Source organism: Ammospiza caudacuta, chromosome 3 (assembly GCF_027887145.1).
Source record: "Ammospiza caudacuta isolate bAmmCau1 chromosome 3, bAmmCau1.pri, whole genome shotgun sequence".
Classification (NCBI taxonomy): Eukaryota; Metazoa; Chordata; class Aves; order Passeriformes; family Passerellidae; genus Ammospiza; species Ammospiza caudacuta.
The window spans coordinates 47,813,541-47,836,607 of NC_080595.1; the positions used below are offsets into that span (position 1 = coordinate 47,813,541).

The 23,067-nt window shown below is 36.8% G+C and overlaps 1 protein-coding gene across 3 annotated transcripts in view; it reads right to left on the minus strand.

Annotated features, from left to right (window-relative positions):
- ARID4B (AT-rich interaction domain 4B) overlaps positions 1-23,067 on the minus strand; it is an 88,167-nt gene that overhangs the window by 18,365 nt on the left and 46,735 nt on the right. For 2 of the 3 annotated variants that reach the window (XM_058801070.1, XM_058801071.1), the window contains exons 9-17: positions 21,326-21,405; positions 19,643-19,716; positions 18,664-18,809; positions 14,263-14,335; positions 13,122-13,216; positions 11,920-12,017; positions 11,446-11,713; positions 10,282-10,454; positions 275-520 (exon numbers count right to left, since the gene is read on the minus strand). In XM_058801070.1, coding sequence (XP_058657053.1) covers positions 275-520; positions 10,282-10,454; positions 11,446-11,713; positions 11,920-12,017; positions 13,122-13,216; positions 14,263-14,335; positions 18,664-18,809; positions 19,643-19,716; positions 21,326-21,405 — 1,253 coding nt within the window. The remainder of the gene's footprint in view (positions 1-274; positions 521-10,281; positions 10,455-11,445; positions 11,714-11,919; positions 12,018-13,121; positions 13,217-14,262; positions 14,336-18,663; positions 18,810-19,642; positions 19,717-21,325; positions 21,406-23,067) is intronic. The other variant, XM_058801072.1, reaches the window with a different exon arrangement.

The following is a 23,067-nucleotide window of genomic DNA, read 5'->3' on the forward strand; positions in this document are numbered from 1 at the left end:
AGAGATGTATCACTTGCATGGGAAGATCTAAAAGTAAGATGGGGAACAAATGAAGCCTTCTTTGAACAAGTGATTTTAAGATGATTTTCAAAGTAACTAAAGCCCTGCATTTATATAGTGTTAAAAATCTAAGTTTCATGCAGTACAACGACCTTCACAGAACACCAATACTGAAAGTTTAGGACTCCAGATGTCTATTAATTTAGTTTTTAAAATTCATAACTGTATTTGAGAAGTAATTCAAGAAGTAATCACTAACTAAAACTCAAGTTACCTCACGTTCCATCCACAGTAGTGCACCAAGTAAAGGACTTCTCCACCTTCGATGTCAGAATCTTTAATACTAGCTTCATACATTTTTTGATTTTTCCCTCTGCCATACCGCACTTGGACTTTCATGCCTGGTGGATAGCATTCAAACTCTTCTTCCTCATTGTTATTGTTGTCTTCTTCCTCCTCCTCCTCTTCCTCCTCCTCTGCTTCTTCTTCATCTTCATCTTCTTCCTTATTCGTGTCATCTCTTGAAAGGTTTAAAAAATTGTAGAGTTAATATGAGATACTTCATAAGCTTTTCAGTTCCAAACCACATATATTGATAAATATTGTGGATGCATTAGAGAGTGGGAAACAGGAGGCTCCAAATATGAGAAACTCTACTACAGCTGAGTAATATCAGCAAAATAGGATATAGCAACACACACAAAATCCAGTGACTGTAAGGTGTAAAAGTGACTAAAAGAAAAAAAATTCATCAAAATCTTTATGAGTAGAAGTTGTTCAAACTCATCTTTATTTGATTCTTGCATGCAGTCTCTTTGTTTAAATATAATTTTCTCACTTAAAAATTAATTCTTTTCAATATAGAGAAAATTTCCTAAATTCCCTTTTTTAACCTACAAGTTTTACAAATGCTTCTTGAAACTTGCTTCTCAAAAAAACCCTTCTTTTATTACAATACATGAACCCTATCTGAACAGCTTGAAATTATTGTGTCCATAACCAGATTTTGGACAAAAAAAACCCAGCACCTTATGTGACTGTATTAGCAAATTAAACAACCTGTGCTAATTTATGACCTTGTCACTCCTTGCCAATTACACCAAAAGTATTCTAAATATGTCAAACTTGCATTTAATTACTATATAAATACACAAGCAGGTGTTCACTGCTTTCAGAAGTAAGCTTATTTTGAACACATTTTTAGATATTTTGGACCAATTTTCAGAAGCAGTAAGAACCTACAAATCTTGCTAGTTTCAGTCAATGGTAGCTACAGGCTGCTCAGTTATCTGAAAATTACCTGCAATCAGCTTAAAGAGGCAGACTAGATTAAAGAAGTTAATGGGGGAAAAACCTTCTAATCTTAATTAGACTTATAAAGCAGCATTATTGGCCCTTGTACCATTCTAATCACACACTCTGTGCAACACAGAACAGACTTAGTTGCTAACTAAATTCACAACAACTGCAGACTGCCAATAATCAAAAAACCTGAAAGATGGAAGAGGTATGTTTGGATATCTGGATAAGAGAGAACATAAGCTCCAAGTCTGATTCACACCAGTATTTTAGTTAAGCTTACAAACAGAGAAGTCTGTATTAATAATCTAAACCTTTCCATAACATTTTCAGTAGAAAATACTCAGATAAGCCAAGCTACCTTCTCTCTGCAAAAGGATGCTCCTTTGCAGAAGTAAAACTGCAGTATTACTACCGAATGAGCTGGCAAAAAGTAATTCAGGACAATATGCTAAATTCAACTGTAGTACAACCACACTGATTTAATAAAATAATTACTTCAGAAATGAATGTTGTCACATATATATATATATATATATATATATATATATATATATATGCAGAGACACACTAAATATACAAATACATATATGTATATACACACATGTGCATACACACTGAGACAAAGGCTAAAAAAATCCATATTTGTCTAGTACACCAAGTCTCAGAAGACATATCTATTCAGGTATATATGGCATGAACTGTACAGTATAATTCTAGAAGGACAGTATTTTAATTTTATTTTTTATGTGTATATGTATGTATATGTATAAATATACACACACACAAAGTCTCAGCCTTCCAGGAGATATATAGACAGACAGACAGATATAGAACTATATACTTTCAGTGAACCACTTTGCTAGTGAAGTTAAAACCATCAGGGTTAAAAATGCAACATGAACAAACGAGCTTTGAAAGCTCACTTATGGCAAAATTTACTCCCCAAGGAAATCTGGAAAAAAGGTGCCCAAAGATTCAGATGAAAAATCCCTGAATAGAACTCCACAGCTAACAACAAAAAGCACCAACTAATAATTTAAATTAAGTTATACTCTCTGCTGCACTAAACAAAAACCACTAGCCAATTTCAGTACAACAAGTATTATAATACAGAAGTTTAAAAAATGGGATCAGAAGCAGAGCCACCACCGCTCCAAGAACAAGAAGAGCTTTTGATTTTCCATTACTAAGTACACTTCAAAACTGCAGTGAACCGAATTCTGCCTTTCTACTTTTTTCTCTCCAAGATCTAGGGGCACAATCCTTAAATGCTGTCTGCAAAGTAAAGTATGCCTATGCTGGAGATTCAGGGTTTTCCAGACACTGGTAATTATGGTGCCAGTGGCTTTTCGAAAGCTGAACAAATTTGGAGCCTCTCCCATCTTGGTGTCCCAACACATGCTACAAAGATTCCATGAAAATACCAGAAATTGGTTCCTTCTGGAAGAGATGTGTGAAACCATCATAGTGAGTAACTTGGATGGTCAAGGAGATGGGAACAGCAGGCTGAACATAGGTGGAGGGCATGTCAGGAAGCAAAAGCAAAATGGCAGCAGAGATGGCTGCAATTAAAAAGTGTTCTAAGGAGTGACTTGGTTAGCAATCATAAGCTTGAGGTTTTTGGAAACCAAACAGAAGCAAAGAACATTCATCATTTTGGAGCAGAAAAATCCAACACACTCATAGAGCTCCTGGAACAAAAAAGCAACAAAAAAATCCCAACACAAAATCCAAGAACACATACCAACAGTTGCATGGAAGATATTGTCTTATAATGCCATAAATAGTTCAAATCTGGCAGTGCAGACAAAGGAGAAGCTGTGACTGCCACAAAAGTGAGGTTTCTAAGAGGAAATTGTGATTGTAGGCATCCAGTATGCACAGTCATAACTTCATTAGTCCATGTATGTATGCGTGAGATCATTGGATTTTCTTCAATGCTGTTTAGTCAAAATCCCATTTGGGGGAAGGGCAAAAAAAGAGAAAAGAAAAAAGAAACAAACCTCTTGGCAGCAGACAGTAATTGTCAACTTAAAACCAGTACCAAGCAATATCTACCACAAAGCTGCAACAATTTGAACAACCCCAGCAGCAGCTGATGAAACAAGGCAGCAGCAGATGTACAGGAGACACAGCAATACAAGTGTAACTCTGTTCCTGAATCCAAAGTATTACCAGAAAGCTTATCAGGACTCAAAGGCACTACAAATTACAACCACAGACTAAAAAGAATACCCTCACCCCATCTCACAAGGACTGGGAACATAAACATTCAGAAGCAAGAAATTAATGAATTAAAATGCAAAACTATTTGTTAATAAAGTAAAACCATTAAAATATTTAGAGCATACAAATATTGCTTATCATTAGTTTCAAAGGACAAGGCAACATCCTCAAAAGGCTAAAACCATACACAGTAGGTCACTCTCAGTCAATATAAAGATTTAACACCAACAAGCCCACGATTAAGTGTATTAACAACCGGACGTGGTTAACAAACGAAACACTGCTGCTCTTACACCACTCAAGAAAATGCAGCATCAGGCAAATCTCCTTCAGCCCACACTCTCTGGCACTAAACACGAGCTGTTACAAAGCCCAGGTGAAAACTATGAAACAGTGTGATTTGGAACATTACATCTGCCTCCTAGAATTCCTGTTTTGCAGCAAACCTAACCCTACTCCAGTACACTTCCCCTGATGCACCAAACTGGTACACACAGCAGGTGAGGTGGCACATGCAAGATTATTTTTTCAGGGGTTATTCTAAAATTTGAGGAAGCAAGATTATTTCAATTATTGGCTTAATTAAGTCATTACAGTTAATTGAATCACCAGCAGAAATAAACTCTAGTATAATTGATACTTCAAGATTAGGAATTAGCTTCTATTTTTGTTTCCTGCTTATTTTTTCCCTTTTCTCATCCTAGAGCATAATTTAACCTCTACTTTTCATACTACAGAGCTGAAAGATGTTCAGTCTCTTTTCAAATTGCCAATCACAGATGTGATGGTGACTTAAGGTCATCAAGTGACCTTAAGTTTTAAGGCAGAGAGGTCACTGAAACCTTTACTCATGCCATGATAATGGAATCTCATCTTTAATTCCACAAAATAACACATCTCCAAAAATCACCAGTATTTGTCTACCCTCTCAGTCTGGTTTTGGCTGGGATAGAGATTTTCTCTCCTTGGTAGCACAGTGCTCTGTTTTGGATATACCAGGGTGGGAGGAGAGAGTCAGTGGTTGCACGCTACATGACTGCCAGTTGGTTTGAACCACAGCACCTCTGAAGTTACAAAGAAAATCTGAAAATAGAAGTCTCAGGGACTTCTGTCTGCACACAGAAAGTTGGAATAAATGCAGTTGGGGTCCCTTGTCCCAAGGCAAGGGGAAGGCACTGCCTTGATCTGAGTCACACCTGAGTTTGTACAGTCCACTTCAATCATGCAGCACATTGGCTGTGATCAGTGTGCTCCTCTGCTGCCAGACAGGTGACAGGACCTCACATGATCACTTCTCATCACTCAGCCACGTGCTGAAACATTCATCAAAAGGATAAAAAGTGGTTCCAAAGTCTGACTGAAGAGTACAGCCCCTCCTGTTTTTACAGCACTGGTTCACATTCGCCTTGGAAGCATCCAGTATCTGATGAGTGTTTAAAGACTCTCCCACACATGTAAGCCTTGGTGACAGCCACCATGGTTAATAACCTACACAGTGACCATTTTCTGTGTAAAATATGATGGCAGAACCACTTTTCCCAAATCAGACGTCTCCCTTCCATTCAATACAAACAGCTAGTACACTTACACTGCCACTCTACACTTCATTATTGTGTCCTCTGCAGCTTATTGCTTTATCAAAAGCAGTCATTACATGTATGTATGTATCAGTCTGGATTCTATATTAAGAAAAAACAATCAATTAGACTGTTTCTGAAAACAAGACTATGCAATGAACTTCTTTCCTCATACAAAGCCAGTTGAAATACATAAAAGAACACACATCACAAATAAGAGCACTGAAATATATTCCTATAAATAAACTACTAAGTATAGTTCTTACAGGCATTTTCCTTTAGCATACACACCAACAGTTTAAAATTCTGAGCATACATTTACACTACACAAGCACTGAACATGGCACATTGTTCTCCATTCTCCCAAGCTAATCAATTCCACATAAATTCGAATTAAACTGGAGAAAGCTATCTCAATATATAGTTCTCAACTCTTCACAAGCTAAGAGATATGCCTTTTATATCAAATATTCTACACTCGAAAAGATTCTAACCTTCTTGCTACCATTTCAGATCCACCACCACAATGATGTGTCATTTCAAGAGATAAGGACCTGAAGAAAACATTGTCTCTAACAATGTCTTTCTTCCATACATGAAATGAAGCTTCTGACTATTATATAAGCCCACTGTAAACTGCTTTCAGAAAATCCCTAACTGGTGTTATCAGAAAATTTAACTCTTGTACAGAAAGTTTCAGTAGCAGCACAGGCACAGCAAGTAGATCTCTTACTCTACAGGGGCAATACCCCTCAGTAAAATCCTTCACATGAAACCATGCCCATCTTGACTTAGTTTCCAACTACTGTTTTTTTTATTCCTAGTCCCCTCCTATGGCTTACAGGAGGGAAAATGTTACTACTGCATGAAAGATGCATGTTAACAGCTTTAAGATTAAGATTTTTCCCTTGCACATGAATGAATGGCTGATAGTCTTAAACAGAATTAAACCAAAGACTAAATGTTTAGCATTTTCACCTTATGATATTGTCAAAACATGATAGTACCAGCTACCAGAAAACCACACCATAAAGACCTAAACCATCAGTCCATCAGTATCAGACAACCAGAAGTGTTTAGGTTTCTTAAATTCCTTAAGGACATTTGTTCGTGCATTCCTTGGAGAAAATAAAAAAAAATTAAACCATTTTCAAGAGCAAGAAACAAATAAATTCAAGAAGTTTCTAAGGCCAAAGAAGGGCTTGTGAAAATGAGTCTGATGAGCAAGAACAAGGCAAGATCCAGAGATGGCAGCCCTTCCAGGTGTTAAGGCAGAACCTCAGCCACAAGAAAAATACAAGAACAAAAGCTCTTGCTATGTCTATGTACTGGAATTGGGATTCCTAAAAGAATTTTGCCCAGGCACCTCAAAAATCTGAAGATTACCCATATATAAGTCTGCTGCCAATTTTTGTTGAGAAGCAAAGATTACCGAGATTCTCAGCATTTAAACACTCATTTCAGTATTAAGTTCTTGATAGTGGTCTGTTCCAAGTGCCTCAGAGCAAAGTGTTAAAACCAAAATAAAACACAAAACCAACAAAAAAAAAAAATTCTCAATAAAAACTCCAAAACGAACATAGAATTAACTATCTGGGGGGGAAAAAATCTTACTAATATTGGTTGTATAGCAATTAACCTACACTTTCATTTCCAAACTGCACCTACTATGAAATTTTTAAAGATTTACCTGTCATTTTATTAGCCTGTACTAAAAAACCCATACTTTCTAAAATCTCCACTAGGCTCCTGACCTCCATCTCTTTGGAACATATTCAATTGTCTACACTGTTCATTGTGTAAAAAAACAGTTCTGTTCCCCATTTGCTGACTTTGACTCAAGTGTTCAACAAGTTAAAACAGTTGATATTATTGGATGCTACAAAGGAAACAGCACACCAACCATGCAATGCTACATTTGATTTCCACAACATCAAGTTTGTAGGAACTTCTGAAGAAGAAGGATTTTGAAATTTCTTCTTTATTCATTGGCCAAGTATAACTATTTTTTGCATGTTATGTAAAAGGATGATTTACAAAATCAGTTTTGTAAAGGACCCTCTGGGACAGACACATTACTGGCTTTTTTTAAAACTTGTTTTAATGATCACAAGTTGTACAACCTGTATTGAGCACAGGTATCTTCCACTAGTCACAGGAAAAAAGAAAACATAGAAAAAAAGCGAACTAGAGAAACATGTACAGAATAAAGGGCAAAGTGCCCTTTGAATCTCTACTCTCAGTGCTCACAGATACACAAGAAACTGGCACTCTGGGGAAGACAGGAAGAGGAAGTTCAGCCTTTCTTCCTCTTCATCATATTGTTAAAGTCTGTGTAGGTGGAATCATACAATTCAAGTGGTAGCAATCTCAAATTTGAGATGCATGGGATTGCACTGAGAAACAAAACTTGGAGAAAATAAACAAGCCTGGCTTCCAGCAGTATTTCCTGAGATTTGGAAGCTGGGAATTACATCCAGTCCTCCCATAAGAAAGTCAGCAAGAAGAAACCCAGAAGTTTTTCTATCCTCATGGTTCCTTGTGTCTATAGACAAGCTACATGAACATGTCCAAAGTCCTACAGATATAAACACAAAGAGAAAACTCTAAAAGTTTGCCTAATATAACATTAGATTTAATTTGTTTAGCTATTTTGTTAGGACTGTGAAGGACAAATGGTCCATAACTTAAAAAAAAATTATAGGAAGGCATTTTAAATACACCAAATAACAAAAGCTCAGTCTGAATTTCACACTGATCTATTTTGATTACATTTCAGGTACTGGTGTGTGTGATTAGTTTTCTACCTAAAAATGCCTGCTTTCATTTTGCATTTCAGTTCAACAAACAACTCCAACCACAGTATTTCCACCTTTGTATAAGTTCTGCCACTTCTAATCCATGAAGTCGGGTATAGGGAAGTATAACATTTAATACGATGCCCCATAAATTTCCTTTAAGCCTTTATGTTAGCACTTAGGATGACAGTGACATTTTTAAAAACTCTTTAAAGCTGATACAAGTGCATTTTGTACTCCCTATCTATCTGAGAGGGTAGAAGGGAAAAGTAATCATGCTAACAGTGCTACTACAATAACACTGCTTATAAATACTTACAATTACCTGCTATAAGTGTTCAACTATTGTAATTTAAATTATCCCTTCAAACACAGCATACCTCCCAGCAATGACCACATCACCACCTACACCTCTTTTTAGAGTTATTCTTTCCATTCTAAGCAACTCATTACAATCTTCCATGAGTCATAATAGCAAAAATACTAGTTGGAAGACTTTTCCAGTCCGATGAGTAAGGAGGAGCAGAGGGAAAAGAATTCACTCAATTGCTATCAGGTGAATTGGGAAAACTTGAAAGGAAATTCTCTACAGATTTTTGTTGTTTTCATAAATAAAAAACCGGGAAGACTAATAACATTTTTGATGCAATAAATAATGCAAATTGACATGAACTGGGTTTAAAAACACCCCAACTTACAAAAATTAAAATAAAGGATTACTGACAAGCATATGCAGCTTTTAACTTTTCATGTACCATTTACTGCTCCAGCATGGTAAGCATGAAACCACCATACTTTTCAGGTATATAAATAAACAAAGTAACACCACAAACATACACACATACAAATACAGAATTTAGAGAACTTTAAAAACTGCTATTCTCTGAGCATTGCAAAGTTTTCCATCTATTTAGCTCCATATTTTGAAAGCAGCATTGTAAAATCAGTCTTTAATAATTCTGAAAATCTTGCAAACCTGTTAAAGTACAACTCATCTAGTTCACATTAAAAATAGCAAATGCAACAAAGTCCAGCAATTAGTATTTTAAAAAAGAAAAGTTTACATAGGACACAAACAAAATCACATCCATAAAGAAAAGGCTCTTCAACTGAATTCAGGTAAACTTGGTTTTTCTGTATTCTGCATTTCTGAGTTACAGAAATTGTCAATGAAATCTCACTGAAAATATTCAGGAGGATAAAAAGTTTTTACAAAAGGATCATTCCAGAATCCACTAAAAAAGTCAAAATCTAAAATAAAATAACTACTACCAATAAATCAGAAATTAATATACTAAACCACGACATTCTGGCCACAATTTTTAATGGGCCAGAAGAAGCATTAAGAGCTAATAATATTTACACAGAAGATCAAGACAAGACAGCTGATCTACTAATCAACAAAATTGCTGGAAAGAACAAAGGAATTACTGGTCAGGCAACAGATGGTATTAACTACAAAAAACCCAACAAAACCCAACACGTCCCTGATAAACAGATTGCTGTGAAAGTATAAGGAAGTGTCATTATCTGCTTTCCCTCTTGTAACAGCTTCTCCCTTAAGCATCTGTTACTGGGTTTTACTGAAGACAAATACTGTATTAAAAGCGATCTATGTGACCTCTAAGGGGAATTGTTGTGTTCTTAATACCAGAAATCATAATGTATGAGAGTTTTAATTGTAAGAATACGAATTGTTAACACACTGGGGATTAATGAGGACTATGTTCTGGTTGTAACTTTTTTGTGTGGCTGCTGAAAAACACTTGTGAGATTTTCCTGCACTGAAACAGGAAAACCTGCCCATTCCATGAACCAAATGATAAATGATTCACACAGACTCACTGATTAGATGGCCCTGAGCATCCCTATTATTTCCATCTCCTACTTTCAAAACACCTGTCTGAAGGTCTGCACAAGAGACTCCTGCCAGTACCAGGCCTATTCAACAGCAAGGCTGTTAACTGAGCAATGCAAGGTACTTCCATCTTTTCCCACGTTACACACCCCTGTCCAGAAGCAAAAGCTTGTGGCAAACCACAAGTTTGCCTTATACTTGTACCAAAATCAAGTATGAAAATACTCCTGGCAATGACTGCAATATTTTTGTATTAAATCAGATAGTGACCTATGCTTTGTATATTCTGCTCTCACTCAGCTTACATTTAGTCCTGGAACCTATAAAGCTTAGGGTGCCTTTTCCTTTAAAAACAGATCAATGAACTTCAACGGCCTAACCACAACAAAGTTATGAACACATTGGTCTCTGGAAGACACAAGTCTAATTAACAAAGGCATGTCTGATTTGAAGTTCAAATTACAAGACTAAAATTAAAAAAATGCCTATGTCTCATTTGATTAGAAACAGCATAACTTACCCTGATTTTTCTTTTTCTTCAGCATCTGCATTTACTGTAGAATTTTCCATTTCTTTGATCTTCTCCTCTTCTTTATCCTCCAATTTGATTTCATCTTCAGTTTTGATTACATTTAAGTCCTTTTCTTGATCAGGCTGAGTAAACACAGAATCTGGCAAATTTTTTTTGTTTCCCTAGGACAACAAAACCTTTAGTCAACTCACAAGGTGAAAACAAAGGATTTAAGAAAAGGCAGACAAAACACACCGAAGTCGTAAGAGCAAGACAATGCTACGGTGTGGGGCTTGTCCTAAAATTACAGCATCTCTGCTGCTTTTCCTTTTGAAAGTGTTAAGCTAATCCTAACAGTTTAAAGCTGCAGCCAGGGTCCTAGCTTGTTTTATCACAATGATATTGGCATCCAGCTCTTGGACCTGGACTGCAAAGCAATCCCAAAGACAAACACTTCACAAAGCATGTTTCCATTTGGGATGCAGAAATACTAGTACTGGTCTGTGTGAGATTGCTCCCAGAGAATACCAGCCCACATTACAGCTGTGTTGCACACTGACTTGAGGAGCCACACTGCTTCCACAGCAAACTCCAAGGCCTGTACAGTGCAGCACATCAGTTTATGGCCCTGAACTTCCTCTGCTAAAGCCACTGAGTCAACAGTGGATTGTGAAAAGGTATAAACATTTGGTTCTCTGAACCACTAAACTATATTAGACCATGTGTACATAATATGGCCCAGGTCTTTGTAGAGCTTCACTGGTTTCATTGGAACACCAAAGTAACAGCAGTATTTATGAGTATTATTATGAGTATTTACATAGTTAAATGGATGATGAAAATATCAGCAATATAGTTAGCTGTGAGCATGCATTACCCAGATAAAGATAAAGCTGGATGCTAATTAGTCTCCATTTCACCCAGGAAGCCCTCAAATAAATGAAATGTTGGACCTGTTTTCTAACAAGTCGGACATTTTGACATCATGACCCCCAAAAACAGGCACCTAGGGTAAATACAGCTCAAAGGTCTTGTTCTGAATTAGGTTTACAGTGAGCTTTTGTCTTATTTTAAATCCATCATAGAAATTTCCATCTTTATATTAATTCATGGTTATTAACACACCAACAGACTTTATAAACAAGATACAAGATGAACTTTAAAATATATTACCAGAACAGAGGGCTTATCATTTTCTTTACTTTCATTATCATTCTCAGCTGACTTTTTTTCTTCTGGTTGTACTACTGCTACTTCTTCCTGCTTGCGCTCGTCCTTGTCCACTTTTATCTCTTTTGCATCCTGCTCTGGATCTTCACGCATCTTCAATTCTTTTTCTTTTTCACAGTCTTTACAAGGCTTGTTTGTCACTTTTTCTGGCAATGCCATTTGAAATTCAATGTTAGCTGATGTACAATATTCTTCAAAACCATAAAGATATCTAAAAAAAAAAAAATTGTTTGTGATAAGCAAGTTTGACTAAAGAAGGAAAATCCAACCTAGAGAAGCTAAACATGGGCAGGAGGTTTAAAGCCTTAAAACTGCATTATAAACAAAGAGTTATGGATTTTATGTATATTACCCCTAACACAGCATCACTTCAGTTCATTGTAGTTTTAGCATAAACTACATGGCTTTGTCACTTACTTTCTGTATGCACATTTAACATTATATCCTGCAGCTGAATTTAATACAGGGATTCCAAGATCTTGATAAACTTGCTTCCACACTGCTCCACTTTCAATCTGTTAAAGACAATGAAGTCATTGTTTTTGAATTAATTCACTGACAAAAAAACTAAATTGATAAAGTTTACAGCTTCAGAAAATAAATGTAAGTAATTTACTCTGATCTATAAAATTACTATTTATCACACACACAGTATTTCACTGTAATGCAAACTGCTGTCTAATGTAATCACTTTAAGCAATTTAGCATTTCTGCAATGCAACAAGCCACAGCAGGCTTTCCTCTCCAGGTGGCAATAAAACAGAGGAAAGAAAATATAGCTATCAGAAAAATCAGTACATCATCTTTTCTTTTTATTTTATATTTAAAGTAATTCTTAAGCATCAGAGCTAGAATTTTAATTAAATTTGAAAGAAAAAAAGAAGTCAAAGCATTAGCAGTACTCAGCCCTGGTAGTACTGCACCAGCCACAGTGCCTACCAGTCTGTCATTATGTCCTTAGCATGCCCTTTGGTGACAAAGACCCGTGACGTGCCCATTTCTAACCATCTGTGAAGGTAAAGCAGATGTACTGCAACACCCAGTACCACATCCTGTCCTGCCTGTCAGAAAGGCATCACTGCACAAACAGACCTCCTAAGCTGGCAGGCTACATTCATGGGAAGCAGTTCAAAGCACAAACAGAATCTGCTTGGCCATGAAATCAGTGTATTTCAATTACTCCTCCCAAGACCAGTCTCAAATTCTTCTTTACACTGCCCAAAATAAATAAAAATGAAGGGCCTCACATCAGGCCACTAAATTGGTTGTCTTTGAGATTTTACTGAGCAGTGACTCCTTTCACATGGAGGTAACAACTTTATCAGACAAATGTTTCTTGAAGTATTACAAAAACACATGTGCTGGCTGATTTTTTTTGCAGCAATAATTAAACATGTTGAGTAGATGTATAATTTGTTTAGCTTCTAACTAGTTCTGGTTCATGTTAAAACATGGCTTTTAGAGCTACACGGTGTCTTATGCAGTCATAGTAGAAAACTTATACATCTAATGGTCCTGTGCTATTTATCAGTACTTCACAGAGTAATAAATTATTTCACAATAATAAAGAGCATCCTCAGGTTTTATGGCTCTGGAGTACTCATCATACTAATACTCACGTTATCAAATCCTCCAAGCTTGTGTACAAGTCTGAATAATTTGAAGAGATTCAAATTTCTATATCCTAATACAGGTCGTTTGTTAATGGGAGTCCCTGGGTAACAAAAACAGTTGTTAGGGTGTTTTGAAATATTTTTTTCAGAATAACATGAAATTCACATCATATGCACTATTATTAAATACAATATTTTAAACTCCATCTCCTGCATCTGGTACTTTCTTTTCATTAAACTTAAACTCTACAGTCTTACTGAACTAGAGGGAAAATGGGTTCTGTTATTTAATGCATATATATAATGTTATTTAATGCATATATATACATTCTTCCATACATTACTGAACATGCAGAAATGATGCAAATTTTCTTGCTAACTATACTGTACGTATTTTTATTTCATCCACTGAAACAATTACACCTGAAACTGCAATAGTCCTTTCACTGATTTAAAAAAACCCAAACCAACTCTCAACAGGAGCAAACCCATAATGCTTCAAGAGCTGAAACTTCCTATGCTACTGTACTAGTAGTAGCTACCACATTGTCATCTCTTGTGAACACTTTAACTCATATGGCAATAAGAAGATGCTAATTTAACCAGTTATAATAGTAATTTAAATACAGATACCCTCACTCCTGCCTTTTCTTGTAATATATAAAAACCTGGTAAAGATTTAACATGATGACTGATACTGGCTTTCAAAAACATCTCAGTCTATGGATAATGTTCATGCACTTAAGTTAGCAGGATTCACAAAAGAAAATTAGCACAAAGGAAATGTATTTTTCCATGACCTAAAAGATGTATGTGTCAGTATTTTAAATTTATTAAACTGAGAATATAAATTATTATGATTGAAAGTATTAAATGTTTGATTATACACACTATAAGTACACTATAGCAAACACAGTACAATATATGCAAAACATAATAGGATAGATATTTATATATATCCATTTATTTCTGAAAGCAGAAATCTGGGACTGCATTTTAGGAGATGAGTCAAGTGACAGACTCATCTTCCAAATAGAAGGGAAGACAGAAGGCATAAGCATAGTTTCCCTGTTTCCAAAACTGTACTGCAAAGCACTACTAGTTTACAGGCTCGATTTTTTAAAGTACTGCTCATTAAAATGCCTACCTCTGTCTTCCATGAACTTGTACAATTGCTGAAGAAAGTTCTCGCGTTCTTCAGGAAACGGCTCTATTTCCTCCTGTTTAAAGCAATGCATGAAAGAAAACTGTCACCATTCTGAGTTACACTTCTTCATTAAGAAACATAAGGCAGTGATAACTTCGGTTTAAATGTTTAAGTTTGTTTTACTGTAGTCAGCAACAGGATATGGCACAGAGAGATACATGCTCTCAGCGCTATGCCACATGAAACCAAGTTTTATAAACTACAGTGTTTCAAAATACATAAAACATTGACTGTAAACATACATCAAGATTGGATTTCTGACTGATCACTGAAGTATCGTAAGTGACACCATAGATAAAGAGGTGTTCTCAATTTCGTCCATTTATGCAGAAAGTCTGGGAGACAGCGCTAGTAATGATCAAGAGATTCTATCAGAAATGTCAGCTCTATTTCTACTGCAGTTAAGTGACTCCTTGGTTCCTGGACAGACTACGTCACTTTCAGAGGTGAAGTCAAAGAGCAAATGGTGCTTGCACTTTCTTAGGAGTTCTAATCCACTGCACTGGCAAACCGCAGCCAATGGCACTGCATGCGAACTGCCATGGGGCACCAGCTGGGCGCGTGCTGAGCAGGATCAATCCCAGAACTGAAATAACAATGGATATTTTGGAAGTTCAGTTCATTGCACTAATAAACCTTTGTATTAGATTTACTTAGATTAATAAACAGTGCAGTTTCATAACAAAGCACTATGGCTTACTTTCTAACACCTCATAATTTCTTTGGAAATGGGGCTTGTCACAACTAGTAGCAATAAGATATTAATATTTCAAATTCTGATGACTGAGCTACTGCAAAACAATACACCAAATATGAGTTGATTAATGTTTCATACTACCCGTAGAGTTTCCAAAAATAACTAGTTATTCAGTAATCTAAAGTATATTATTTTTCTTTGGTGTATTTGCATTCCATGTTTAGAATTTCCATTCTTCAACAGTCTCCCTTGCGCTAAATCTTAAAGCTTCACCTACCCTGAAGCAAGGGGAAAAAACATACTGTCTTTGAAGTCACACTAAGACAGTTGAAAAAAACAACTGAAACAGAGTATCATTACTAAACAGAACTGGGAAAAACAAACACACACAAACAAAAACAAACCTCAAGCCCTCCAACATCTACTGAATCTATTTAATATAGAGATGTACAGCTGAAAATAAGGTCAGGAAAGGCTGTAACTATTATCAAGGAGTAGGGTTTTTTCTTATTCTGCACTTCCTCTTACCCATTAAACGCACTTGGATGACATCAGAGCAAACAGGCAAAAAAATTAAGAACCAGCATTCACAATATGCTGCAACAGCTACCCTTCAGGTATAATTACCAACAGAAATGCAATGAAAATACTCCAGTCTTGCAAGGGCAATGCAAGAGGCAAGTCTCTGCAAGGGGCGTTACATGATGGGCATTTGACATCCAGTGTACCAGCAGAGCTCAGAGCAGGCAGCTTTGATGGGCTGGGTAAAGAACTGTAACCAATATACTAGAGAGCCTTTTCACAGGGCAGGGGCACCACAGATTGGCACATCTAGCCCAATTCTTCTCTGACAGGTACAAGGTGGTGCTGCAGCTCTGCATGTAGTTCAGATAAAAGCCTAGTTAAGAACATTCATATTACACAGGCCATGGAAAACAAATTACTTGTGGAATAAAACTCCAAAACTGCATAATTCTTTTAATTCTTTTTTTTTCCAACTCCCACAGCAGGTACTTGGAACAGACTTTTACAAGCATTTGCTGGATCATGAAAAACAGATCATGAGCAGCTACTTGGGTTTCTCATGTTCCTTATCAGTAAGAAAAAACTTGCCATAACACATTAGTCTCACAGAACATTTAGGGGAGGGGTGACAGGCGTCACTGAACAAAACCTTCAGGAAACCCAACAATATTTTGAGGAAGGAATGTTTTCTTTTTAAATACAGGGCGAAATAAGGTAAAGGTGATGAAGAGGCTGAATAAAACACTCCTTTCCTACTATACAATCCAATGCCTGAAGGTACCCTTCTCTATCCTACATCTCTAATGTGATAATTCACAGAGGTGCCAGAATGGCAAGTCAAGGAACACTCCTTAATTATTTTTCCAGTGGAGAACAAAGTAACTTTCTACAGAAGTGTGCTAACATGGAAAGCCTAGGACCCTGCATGCCTCTGAAAAGCATTTACACTTTCTCAGAATCTCTACAGAGTCAGTATGTATTATACTTTACAAATAGTATCTGTTAATAATCTCTCAATCCACTCAGACAACAAGGTTTCCTAGATAATGCTTTGAAGCAGGCATATCACACTGTCCTATTTGCTTATTTTCAAGTTACACAACCAGAGTGCTAGCTGGTCACTCTGCAGTCCCTAATGTATTTGTCTATGCTACAAGTCAAAACAAAGTGGCTTCTACACAGGATAATAAAATCCAGGAAAACAACAACAAGTTTTTTGCGACACACACAGTACTATAGTACAGCAATGGGAGAGAGGTCTTTGACGTCTCTTTTACCTACCGTCAGATTTTGGAAAGCAAAGGAAGGCCATCTTCCAGTCTCTTCCATTAGGGGGAAAAAAACCCAACAAGGCAACTACTTTTCTCAGAAGATAAGTACAGAGGATTTGCATGTCAACTCCTATCTATATAGGATGGAAGCATGTATATAGATAGATATGAGATATAGAAGAGCATCTATGTATGTATATACAGAATGGAGTGAACATGTCTATGTCACAGACATATCTATTTTTGAAGTCCGTGGTGACATCTTTAAGAGCTTGGGTTTTCTGTTTTGTTCTGGTTTACAGGTAGTAGGACCACAAGGATGGCCTGGGGGAAGCCATCATGTCCTGGGAAGCAGTAAAACAACCTGCAGGTGGCTAAAGTCCCAAGAGCAGGCCCACAGGTCCTGTTTGGGAAGAGATGCTGCTTGACAACCAGGAGGATACAGGGACAAAATAACAAAAACAAGAGAAGAAGTTGCAGAAACTGCTCAAATATGGGTGGAGAGGAGACACACATGCCACTGACCACCAAGGAGAGCTAAGAAGAAAAAAGAGAAGTAAAAAAAAAAACAAAAAACAAATAATTTGCCTGTTTTAGAAACTTCCTAGTTCAACAAATGGCTGAAATCACTGTTTACTGGAAAAGATATTATCACAAGAGGTGAGTGATACAGTAGATTCTAAAATATTTGTCTGAGATGAAAGCTATATGTCTAGCACATGGAAAGATTAGCTCAAACAAACAAACATGCAACTAAGAGGAGCTCAGGAGAAGGTGTTGAAAGAGTACAAGGTCAAGTGTTTACAAATGCTGTAGCTAAAGGCTCTGTATTTTTCACCTAAAAGTAGTGCAGGAATGATCACTACATAAAGATGATGTGTCATTCTGCATAGATACAAACCTATCTACATGCATCATGTTCATAGCTGGACATGCTGACAAAGTCCAGAAATTGTATTGAGCCCAAGGAACTATTCCTTGCTTCTCAAAATACTAAGCAGAGCACTGTCTGCCCCTTGCAAACTTTTGATCAGAGCTGGATAATCTTCTGAGTGCTTAAAAAGGAGGCAAAAAGAAATTATAAGCATGGAGAGGTGGCAAAGTCATAACTTCACACTTTTGCAGTCTTCCAATATATTTTAAAGAAATGAATGACTAGAAGATGATATACTATTTTCTGGTATGCCAGAGCCACAGTATCCACAGAGGATGGACTGAGGGAAGGACCCTAACAACCATTTAAGACCCAAACCAGTTCAGTTTCTTCTTCACAATTCCCCTACTAATAGGAAATTAAGTCTGCTGCACTACTGGTACTTGCTTGAAAATTAAGAGAACAGCTCTCAAACCCTAGTGAGAGAAAAAAGTGATTATGGCAGATACAGATTTAGAGTACCACAGGAAGGTACAGAGAAGTAAAAGGTTCAAAAGCCTCTCTTTCAGCCTCTCAGCCAGCTGTGAAATGAAATTCTTTCCTGGTCTTGATTTTTTTTTTCTGGACAGAAGGCTGGGGGGAAAGAACAGATGAACAGAAAACCAAGCATGAGGTGGTGACTCCATATTGCAGGAAAAAAAAGAGAAGAAAGGTGGAAGTGGAGTGCATGGGGGCTAATGCCTTGATTGAAAGTTCTGCTTCATTACACAGGGTAGCCAGAGAGGTAGCATGGAGTGGAGCAGTTCCTCAGCAGATCAGGGAAAGAGCCAGTTACTCAATAATGCCTATGTTAACAGTGCTGCCTATGTTAACATGTTATATGTCCCCTAATGTTAAAAAGGCCTGCTTAAATATGTATGTTCCTGCTAATTTTTATCAGCTGTGTAACTATGCCCTTTGCTAACTTCACTTGCCTCTTCCTCACTGCTGTTATCCTCTTTTTCTTTTTCATCTTCTTCCTCTTCTTCAGCTTCACTGCTGGAGCTGTCTTCTTTCAATTCTGTTTTCCAGTTACTAGGAACAGTTCTGGTTTTACGGAACTCAAGTGCTTGGTCAAAAGCTGTAAAAGAACCAGCCTTTGTTAGCACTGCAGGAAGTATCAAGTTTGCACAAATATTTCAATTAAAAAAACAGTAATGAGGGGTGACAGGCAAGAGGAGAAGGAAAGACTGCTAACTAACAATTCCTCTCCACATTCAAAGATCCTCAACAACCATTCCATGTTGTCCATCCTTATTTGTCTTATCCAGTCAAACTGGCCTAGTGTTCTCTGTACATCAAGGCACTCAGAGATATTACCAGTATTTTTACCTTATTAGTGTCTACAGGCACAAATAAGGATCTTCTGCACAGGGCATATATGAAAATTTAACTGAGGAAACCCCCATCCAAGAGGTTTACACTGCAGTTTATATGTATCAAAAAAGGAGGGCAAGAAGGAAGAAATAATCACAAGCTAACTCTAAGAGTTTCATCACACAAGCTTAAACTTTCAAATGCACCCACAATTCCAGATTTTCAAAGCTCATAAAGGCAACTTACAACTATTAGGGGCATTACTGTGAAAATAATTCTATAAAGTTCTAAAGCAAAAGGAAAAATACACTGTATAGAGCCAATGTGTGCATGTTTGGCATGTCTACACTTAAAGCCAGTGCAGAGCAAGCGGGGTGTTGTTTTAGGGGGTTTTATTTAGTAAGGTTTTATTTGTTTGAAAAAAGTTCCTCCAACTTTCCATAAGCATTCTCCTTCAATACATTACTCTATAACAAAAGATCCTATATTTTAGGATCTTTAAGACATGAATCAATCTGCCATTTAGTGATTTAGATTTAGTGATTAATGTAACTAAGCAAATACACACAAGTGTTTCTCACAGGAAGTTATTTTTACCTTGTTTTAACAAAGCGTCAGGCTTTGGTGAAGTTTCACTGATTTCCCGGACATCTTTTCTTGGCACAGAAACACTGGAGAATTTAGAAAGTGTTAAAAACATTTAAAATATTTTAAAGGTAAACTAACTATACAATACAAAGCTCCCATTAAGATTATAATACACTTACTAAACACACATAAGAAGCATACAAAGTATATCTTGACAATTCTATAGTGTTACTGTGGTACAGTGTTAGTGACTGGATTAAACCCAAAACTTTTACATTAAATTGATTAAACTATATGCATTCATATAGTGTATGTTAAAGAAAGCATGCTACTTCTACAAACAGGTAGTTTCTGGAATCTCCCATATATGTAATACTTTAAACCCTCACATTAATTTAACATTAATTTAGAACCCTATCTTGCTTAAACGAGTATTAGTGTAAATTGTCAATATGAAATTAAAGACTTTCAAATTGAAAGAACAAAGCACTTTCTGATTTCTACTTTGTCTACAACCAGGGAAGCAAATCTGAATTGCAGCTCTGGAGGACAGGGGGGTGGGTAAGTGCTTGTGTGCACACATCTTGTGTGTCGCTATAGGACACGAGAGAACACAAGCACACCACCGTTCTCAAGGTGAAGGAAAAAAGGGAAGTTTTATTCTCTGACTCCAATATTTATAGTTTTACAAAAGTGACAGTGGATTGGAAGGTGACAGTGACACCTCTCCAATGACACTGGTCAAACCAACAGTCCATCAACTCTCTCCTCCTCCATAAAGGAATGCAAAACAATGAGTTATTTACAGAAAGTGTGTGAGAAAGTTCACTACAATAATGTCAACATCAGAAGGCTTAGAAAATCTTAAAAAACCAGGGTGACACTTGTGTGTGTTCCTTGAGTGATGTGCACTGATGCCTGAAAAACTATCAAATGGTAAAGCAATACCCTAGACTTAGTAAGTAATTAAACCACAACAAAACTGTTAAAATATTTAAATATCCTTCTTGCAAAACATTGTGTTGAACTGAACCAAGCACAATAAATAGCTGCAACTTTTGAAATAAAAACTAAAACCTAGAAAAAGAATTCTACTGTTGTGAATTTAAGAACACAAAGAACTTTATTTTGTTGCAAATACCAGTCTGGTTTCCTATGTTTCTCTATCCTTTTTCCTACTTTGAGTAGCATTAGAGCTCTTTGCAAGGAGCATGATAAGATGCAGTTGCAGCCTAGACTGAGATAAACATATGCCTTAGTACCTTCCAACAGGAAAGAGGATTTCTGTGTGTGCACGTGGTGTACGTGCAGGCAGGCACACATCCCCACTGACCCTCCTGGAGCTGGATAAGCTTACAGCCACATCCCTGAAAAGCACTGCTCTACTCCAACCTCAGCAGGAAAGAGTTTCAGGCCATTCTTGAAGTCATGTAATACTGCTGGGTTTCCCACAATTTTAACAATGGAAGTAAAACTAAGACAGATAGATTTATGCATCCCATTAGTAATAATGACAAAGTTCAAGACTAATTTCATCACCATGTAGGCTGTTAACAGTTTTTTAAACATTAGAAAAATCTTGGCAGGAACTCACTGAGCTTACTGATGTTATTAATACTTTAACCAACACATCTCACATTTCACTTGAGGTACAAATTTTGCTCAATTATCAAACTCAACATTCCTACTCACAATTTGCCATCCTTGAATGAGCGAACAAGAATATTGTCTTTTTTCACTGCAATATCATCACTACAATCTGGACAAACCACCTGCAAAGATATTACAATTGCAAAGTTTAGAGAGGAAAAGCTAAAACAAGAGAGTAACAGTAAATAGCAGTGCTTCTCTAAAAGCTTTTGTGCTCATTTCTCATTGGCAACCCTGAGATGAGAGCAAGTGAGATCCCCCAAAACACAGGAGCAATGACCTCCTGGAATTACTGAATGCATGAGGTCATGCTGGCTCCTAGAGGGAAACCGACGGCTGCTGCCAGAAACATAAGAACAGCATTCTGACAAAATGTCAATCTGTCATGCCTCTACAGCTTATTCTCCTCCTCATCCTAAAAGGACAGAAATTTCTCCAAGTGCTGCCACCTGACTTACAGACTTCTTCTGAAAACTTCTGGAAATGGCAAAGAGGTGATCACACACAGTGTCAAAACCAAAAGCTAAAGGATTTATGAAATGCAATTTTATAAGAGAAGACTTACAAGTAATCTGCATGGGAGAGAAGAGCACCTCAAGTGCAAGTATTATGATAGGTTCTTTAACTCAAGAAGTAGACTAATCAAGTCTAGCATTGAGACAACATATTATTTGTTGCAATTTTAAAAGCTATTTCAGTTTTGCTAAATCAGGATACAAGTCACTAATAAAAAAGCATCAAGAATTTAATAAAAAATTATATAAATAAACATATATATTCAATTGCCAGAAAGTGACACACAAAAGCAACCCCTCTCCATCACTCATCTGATATCTCATAATGTGCATTGCTCCCTGAAAGTCAGGAAAATTCTGGCTGCTACAAAATCTCAAGCAGCAGCAAATGACTGTAGCCCTAAGCTATCCCAGGTAAATACCTCTTCTCTCTTATCCCAACTTTTGCCTTTCAGTCCTAATTTTCCACCAAATACAAAGATACTAAATGGCAAAAGTTGAGTTTTTCCCCCCATCTTACATAGGTCACCACCTACGCAGCATTTTATGAGCTAAAGTCAAAAGTTCCAAGTGATTTGGAAATAGACTTACATATCACAAAGCACAGGCTAAATATGGTCCTCAAGACAAATAAAATTCAACAGACCAAGTTCCAAAATTCAATGCATTCTACAAAAAAATTACTTTAGGAAATGACAACTTTCTAACTGAAATTATGCTTGAGATACAGCTTGCAATATCAGGGTAAAAGACAATGATTACCATCCTCTATTTAAAACTGACAAGTGCAAACTCCTAGCTCCTTAAAGATGGAGAAAGGCTCTTCAGGCTTTAGCAACTGCTTTTCTAGAAGCATCAAGATTTTAGTAGTCAGAAATCCATTCAGAGGTTGGAAAACACCTTACACCATAACCCCATCTAGTGCCTTTACATCAAGCCACATCACCACAATTTTGCCTGAATCAAGTTCTCAATTTTCTTGCAAAACAAACTCCACTGGAGTCAGAGGATGAAAGAGATGATCCTGTGTAAACTCAATTTTCTGAAAATGCTGCAGGCAGATTTCCTCACTGCACCTTTCAAAAGCCTTTAAGCACACATTCAAACTAAACAATGCTATGAGGCTTTGAATAAGACTGAATCACACTCTTTGACATAAGGAGCAACTGTCAGACCCTTTTACAATTCTAGTTAGTCACTGTACTCCCCCCTTCCCCACAGAACTTACAAAAACAAGTGAACAAAAACCCCACCAACCCAGACATGTAT